General features: G+C 33.6%; 1 protein-coding gene across 2 annotated transcripts in view; it reads left to right on the top strand.

The window, feature by feature from the left end:
• CD163L1 (CD163 molecule like 1) overlaps positions 1–6,061 on the top strand; it is a 94,892-nt gene extending 88,831 nt beyond the window's left edge. For both annotated transcript variants that reach the window (XM_017891841.1, XM_017891840.1), the window contains exons 19-20: positions 2,192–2,298; positions 4,541–6,061. In XM_017891841.1, the coding sequence (XP_017747330.1) occupies positions 2,192–2,274 (83 nt within the window). In that variant the 3' untranslated portion in view covers positions 2,275–2,298; positions 4,541–6,061. The remainder of the gene's footprint in view (positions 1–2,191; positions 2,299–4,540) is intronic.
• The last annotated feature ends 780 nt before the right edge of the window (positions 6,062–6,841 follow it).

Here is a 6,841-nt window from a genome sequence, read left to right as displayed (position 1 = left end):
TTTTTTTTTTTTTGGTAGATCAGAGCTTCTGACCTATATCATTTTCTTTCTTTCTGAACAATTTCTTTTATAATCTTTTGCAAGGTGACTGTAATGGCAACAAATAACCTCAATTTTTATTTGTCTGAGAAAACCTTTTATTTCTCGTTCACTTTTGAAGGATACTTTCCCTGAACACAGAATTCTAAGTTGTTGGTTCTTTTTTCCACCCTAAATATTATACTCACTCTTTTTGCTAGTATATTTTTTGAAGAGAAGTTCAATTTAATTCTTATCCTTGCTCCTCTATAGACAATTTTTTTCCTCTGGCTTCTTTTAATATTTTTCTTTGTCTTTGATTTTTTGCAGTTTGAATATGAATGCCTAAATTCCAGGGTTTTTTGTTTGTTTTGTTTTATTTTGTTTTGTTTTGGCATTTATTCTGCTTGGTGTTCTTTGTGCAGCCTGGATAAGTGCTTTGGTTTCTGTCATTAGTTGTGAGAAATCCTGTCATTATTGCTTCGTATATTTTTCTGCTTCTTTCTCACCTTTTTCTCCTTCTGGCATTCCTATTGTATGTATGTTACATCTTTTGTAGTTCTTTCATAATTTTTGGATATTCTGTTCTGTCTTTTTTATTCTTTTCTCTTTGCATTTGAGTTTTTGAAGTTTCCATTAATGTTTCTTCAAGCTCACTCATTTGTTTTCCTCAGCTGTGTCCAGTCCATTGACGGGCCCTTAAAAGGCATGCTTCATTTCTATTACAGTGTTGTTAATGTCTAGCACTTTTAATTCTTTCTTTGAATTTCCAACTCTGTGCCTACATTGCTCATATGTTCCTGCAGGTTGTCCTCTTTTTCCTTTCGATCCCATAACATTAATCATAGTTGTTTTAAAGTTCTGGTGTTATCATTTCAACATCTCTCTCATATCTGAGTCTGGTTTGATGTTTGCTGTCTCTTCAGACTCTGTTTTTTGTCTTTCAGTGTGCCTTGTAATTATTTTGTAGAAAGTCAGACATGACATATAGTGGACACAAAGAATTGATGTAAAGAGGGTAGTTGGTGTAAGGTTTTATATTTATCTGGCTAGGGATTAGGCTGTATTTGTTGTTTGCTGTAGCTGTAGGTGTCAGAGGTTAATATTTCCTCTGGTGCCCTTGTTTTTGTCTCCCCTGTTGTCTTTGGGGCTCCCTAGTGAGTTCTTAAATAAGATCTCTGATGTGCAATTTTATCCATTGTATTCCCCGGTATTTTATAGGAACCCTATTGAAGTGTTCTTCGTTAAGAAGAACACAATATTTTATATGTACTTCAAAATGACTGCTTTCCCCTCCTCCTGATAGAAAGCACAAGATGATTTTGCTCCAGTCTTCACTGTGATAACTTGGTAGGGCTTCTAAAGGTAAAACAAAAATGTAGGTTCCCTGGAGTTTTTAACACTGCAACTTTTCCACTCTGAGCCTACAGTAATTTGTCAATTACAGTTTAGATTTCCCTACCCCATTACTGATTTCCACAGGGATTTCTGCTATGAGGTCCTGCTCTATAAGTTGCAATTCTCTGTCTCTCCCAGTTTTGGTGGTAGTGGTTTGCCCTATGACCTCAGTTCTTTGATGGACCTAAGAAGAGTTGTTGATTTTCAGTTTGTTCACCTTTTTTCTTGTTATGTGATTGGTAGTAATGACTCCCAAGCTTCTTACAGGCTGCATGGGCAACTAGAAGTTCAAATAATTACTCTTAAAAGATGCAGTCATATTCAACCTTCTTGACATTTAGTTATCTAAATTTATTTATCCACGGACAACAATTCTTTATTTCTCTGAATTCTGTCAAAAATGAAACAACTCCCGAAATACAATTTTTAGTACCCTCCTATCTTTAGACAATGATGCTTACCATTGAGTTTTACTTGTCCCATTTTAAAACTCAAAATATAAATATCACAATTCTAGGTTTTTAAGATACTGGGAGCAAATCTAATAATCTGATAAAATCCTGTATTATTTGTTTTGGTAACACTTAATGGTTTATCCTTTTAAATATGGTAATTGTTTTACTTCAAAACAGTAACTAAGCATGCTCTTAGTTTATGTAATAGTCACTTCTTGCTCTATTATACTTTCCCAGCTGATCAAACACTGCACCTAACAGCTCTTCCCTCTGCGGAAAGGTTTTCTACTACTCAATAATACAGATTTTGCCTCTTTCAGATGACACCCCCAACCATGGTTGTGAAGATGCTAGAGACACATCGCTGTTGGGGGTTCTTCCTGCCTCTGAAGCCACAAAATGACTTTAGACTTCCAGAGCTCACCAGGTAAGTTGAGAAGTATCATTCTTACTAAAACTAGTAATTTAATCTCCCACTGTTGCAGAATTAAACACATTTTTTCCAGTATTTATATTACCATATATTATGTCACTGGTTCTTATCCCCAGTATATCAAATATTCTATGTTAACCTCTGGAAAACAGAGAGGTTGGTGAGAAAGTTGTTCCTATAGAAAATTTACAGAGTTTATCAGAATTGGTTTTGAGCATTGGCTGGGGCTGCAGATAGTCTGTCACTAAGGAAGAGGTTGATTAGATCTCAGCTTCATATACTGCTCATTGATAACCTCAATTCCTAGGATTTCTGTTCATTTTTGTTACACAGAGTAGGATGTTCACATTTATTCTCTTAAGTACAGCCTAGATTCCATGCATTAATATCACTCCTTATTGCTTTAATCGCCAGTGCCTGGCAGATGATACATGCTTAATATTTAATCAATGTAGGTGGTTTTGTCTGATGAGAAAACATTAACATAATAGTAATGAAATCATTCTCTAAAGGTTTAGAGAAACAAGCATTCATTATATAATAATGTTGCATTGAGGCAATTCTAAAACACTCACTGGTGCCAGGACAAATAACTAAAATCAAAGTCAACTAGAAAATCCAGCACAAAAAGAACAGTGCTTTCTCTCAAGTACAGTGGATGGTCCAAATATGATGGAGAGAAAAATTGAACTCAATGAAGTCAAAGGACTAGAAAGCACTGTGCTTTCTAAATAGTGTTGAGAACACCTTTTAATTCCTAGCATGAATGAGCTAGCAATTCTGAAAAGAGCATATCTGTGTAGCCCAAAGATAATTCTAAATTTTTTATGGGAATAAATGCCAGGGAGCAAAGATAAGTCATATCTCCTGATTTTTATTACAGAATAACTAGACATCACCAACACAGAACTATTTCAAATTTGACCCAAAGATCCAAGTGAATGGACTTGAGTTTCTCCATTTTTTTTCTCAAAATATATTATTACCATAATAACAATAAAAGAAATACCAGAGGCAAAATACACAAAACCATTTAGATAATAACTAGCTCCAACATAATTTAATGGTAACTCTTCTAATACCAAGACTTATATTTATGATTGAAGCCTTTTCCTCTTTATATGCTATTGATAATTTCTCTATTTGGAAAAGTTCATTGAAAAACTTAAAATATATCCTAAAGTGTGTCTTACGGTGTTTTCATCTGCATGATATAAGGAACAAATGATTTAGTCTACATTATTCTAAACCAATTTTAAATACTAATTTATATTAGCACAATTTTTCTTTGCCAATGGATACTATGTGTTGTTTTTAAAGTACTTGAAATTAGGGTTCTATATTAGAAAACATTTTCCCTCAGCAGTTCTGCTTAGTTTATTATTGTGCTTAGTGTATTAGTTTTCTAGGGCTGCCAAAAGAAAATGCCACAGACTGGGCAGCTTAAACAATGGAAATTTGTTTTCTCACAATTCTGGATGCTAGAAGTCCATGATCAAGATGGTGGGAGGTTTGGTTTCTTCTGAGGCCTCCTTCCTTCCCTTGCAGATGGCCATCTTCTTGTTATGCCCTCAGATGGTCATCCCTTGGTCTGTGTCGCCTGTGATTTAATTTCTTCTTGTAAGGACACCAGTCATACTGGATTAGGGCTCACCCATGTGACCTCATTTTACCGTAATTATCTCTTTAAAGGTCCAGTCTTCAAATACAATCACATCCTGAGGAACTAGGGGTTAAAACTTGAACATATGAATTTGGGGGGGACCCAATTCAGCTCATAACACTGAGCAAGTCTATAACTCTATGATACAAAAAAAACTACTTTTGCCCTGTCTACACCCCATTAATCATCAGTTCTGACTTAGAATCCATCCTAAAAACTTTTGAAAGATTAATTTCCAGAGGCATTCCAAAAGCAAAACCATATGTAATTGTACCTTCCTTTTTAATTTTGGTGCTATTTAACTCTTTTTCTTGATAAGTAAATTATTACATTCTGGGACTCAGAATTCTAGATTATGGGAACAGAAAGAAAATTGCATAATATTTGCATATGCACAAAAAAGAAATATCAGTACATAGCACCTACTAAATCTGTCCTAATCGATCAATTATGTGTGGGGTGTGTGTGTGTTTGTGTGTGCATGCACACACGTGTCTTAACTTTAACCTCATGTAGGCTAGCGTTCTTATTTAGAAGAATAGTAACTTGTTGCCTCTTGTTTTATAATTTCAGATCAACCTCTAAATGTCTTTGAAGGAGACAGCAACTTTTAAATGAATAAAGATGAAGTCAAGTTGCCCTATGGAAAACTGGTCCAAATAACATTTCTTGAACAGTAGGAGAACAACTAAATTGATAAAGACTGGTGATAATAAAAGTTGAATTATGTGTATCAGTGTTAAATGGACTGAATGTTTGTGTTTTCCTTTCCCCCCAACAAAAAAAAAAATCTGCATGTTGAAATCCTAACTGCCAATGTAATGGTATTAGGAAGTGGAGCTTTGGGGAGGTAATCATGTCATAAGGGTGAAGCCCTCATGAATGGGATTAGTGCCCTTAATAATGGAACCTCAGAGGCTCTGTCACTGTCCTTCCCTTCTGTGAATGTACAATGAGAAGTCAGCAGTCTACAACTTGGTAGGGAGCCCTCATCAGATCTGAATCATGCTGGTACCCTGATCTCAGGCTTATAACTTCCCAAACTGTGAGGGAAAAAAATTCTGTTGTTTATATACACCCAGTTTATAGTACTCTCTTATGGCAGCCCAAACTGCGACAATCACTAACTAAAAAACCACTCCATACCATATCCTAGTCCTACTCCTGCTGAACAATGAAAAACATTATTTGAGGCTGATTTATGGCTGTTCTTGTAGTTCAAATTAGTGTAATTCCATAGATATTTGAATGTAGGAATCATTTTCAAAATTTAATGTCAGAATGGTCATCTTTACTTTTATCCCTGATAGATTTATTAATGACAGCTTTGCTCAATTGCCCTTGCTTCTAACTTGGCTTCCTTAGATTTTGAACATATTGTTGTTCCTATAGGAATTATAACACATATATTTAGTAACAAGTACCTACCATAATAGAAAATAATTTTAAAAAATCAGTAGGCTTCATGGAGCTGTTACAAGAGATGTAAAACAAACAAAAAAAAGAAGCCTAGGTTATTAGAAAAGACATTTTAAAATCTTTAAGACCCTAAATAAGCTTTATTCATTTAGGATCTCTGCCCTCAAAGAGTTGGAAATCCTAAAAATCAGGAGACTTTTGTTCACAAATCTGATAAGAAAGGATAGTTATTCCAATGCCAAGAAAAGCTTGTTTGAAGGCTTCAAGAGATAGCAAAATTTTAGATTGTACTTCAAATACTGGGGCCTCTCTGTGCAATATGTTTGCAGTATATATTATGAGGAAATGTAGTAGAGAGTTTAAAGACTTCAATTTAATCCTAGCCAATTAATATATATTTCATTAATATTGTTGTACTGCACTAAAATTATTATAGATTCCTACACTAAAATAAAGAGCTATCCCTATTTCTACGTTTGGAAAGTTTAAGTTTTTATTATAACATAAATACATGTTTAAGAAATATTGAAAGAATAATAAATATGAAAAAGTCTACCATTCTGAAATAAGCACTGTTAACATTTTGGAATGTTTCTGTCACTCTTTTGCCCGCTCTCATGTATAAATGAATGAAATTATTCACCTACATAAAATAAAGATTATTCATTCTTATTACATTATTTTTTGAACTTCCATTAAATGCAACATTAATCGTATTGTTGTTTTCTTGCACATGATGAATCATTTTTCTCTTACTGTTTCCAAGATTTTCTCCTTGCGCCTGTCTTTCAACAGTTTGATGGTATCTAGATAAGGATTTCTTTGTGTTTCTTCCTTAAGTTTCACTGGATTATTTGGATTTTCAAATTAATATACAAATCTGAGACATTTTCAACTGTTATTTTTTTTTCAAATATTTTTCTACCTCTTTCTCTCTCTCTTCTATGACTCCCTTTACATGTGTGCTGATATACAAGCTCTGTTAATTTTTCTGCAGTATTTTTTCCATGTTCTTAAGATTGATCATTTCTATTAAACTACAAATTTACTGCACTTTTTTCTCTTCTGGAATTTTAAATTTACTATTTAGCCTTTTTATAAACTTATCATTTCATTTATTTCATGTTCCGACTCAAGAATTCCTACTGATTTTTTTTACAGATTTTATTTCTTATTTGTTGAGCCATTGTCATTATATTTTTCTTTAATTCTTTAAATATGATTTTCTTTAGTTTTTCAAACTTATTTATACAGCTGCTTTGAAGTCTTTCTCTATTTAGTCCAGCACCTGGGCCTCCTCAGACCTAGTTTTCATTGATTGCTTTTGTTTTTCTTGGTATGTATAGATCACTTCCCTGTTTCTTTCATATCTCTTTTTTGTTTGTTTAGATCTGTACATTTTAGATAATATACTGCAGTAATTGGCAGTTGTTGTTGCTGTTTGTCTTTTGATCT

Source organism: Rhinopithecus bieti, unplaced genomic scaffold, assembly GCF_001698545.2.
Source record: "Rhinopithecus bieti isolate Rb0 unplaced genomic scaffold, ASM169854v2 scaffold_21022, whole genome shotgun sequence".
Classification (NCBI taxonomy): Eukaryota; Metazoa; Chordata; class Mammalia; order Primates; family Cercopithecidae; genus Rhinopithecus; species Rhinopithecus bieti.
Note: the sequence above shows the minus strand (reverse complement) of the source record. Positions and strands in the feature narration are given on the sequence as shown.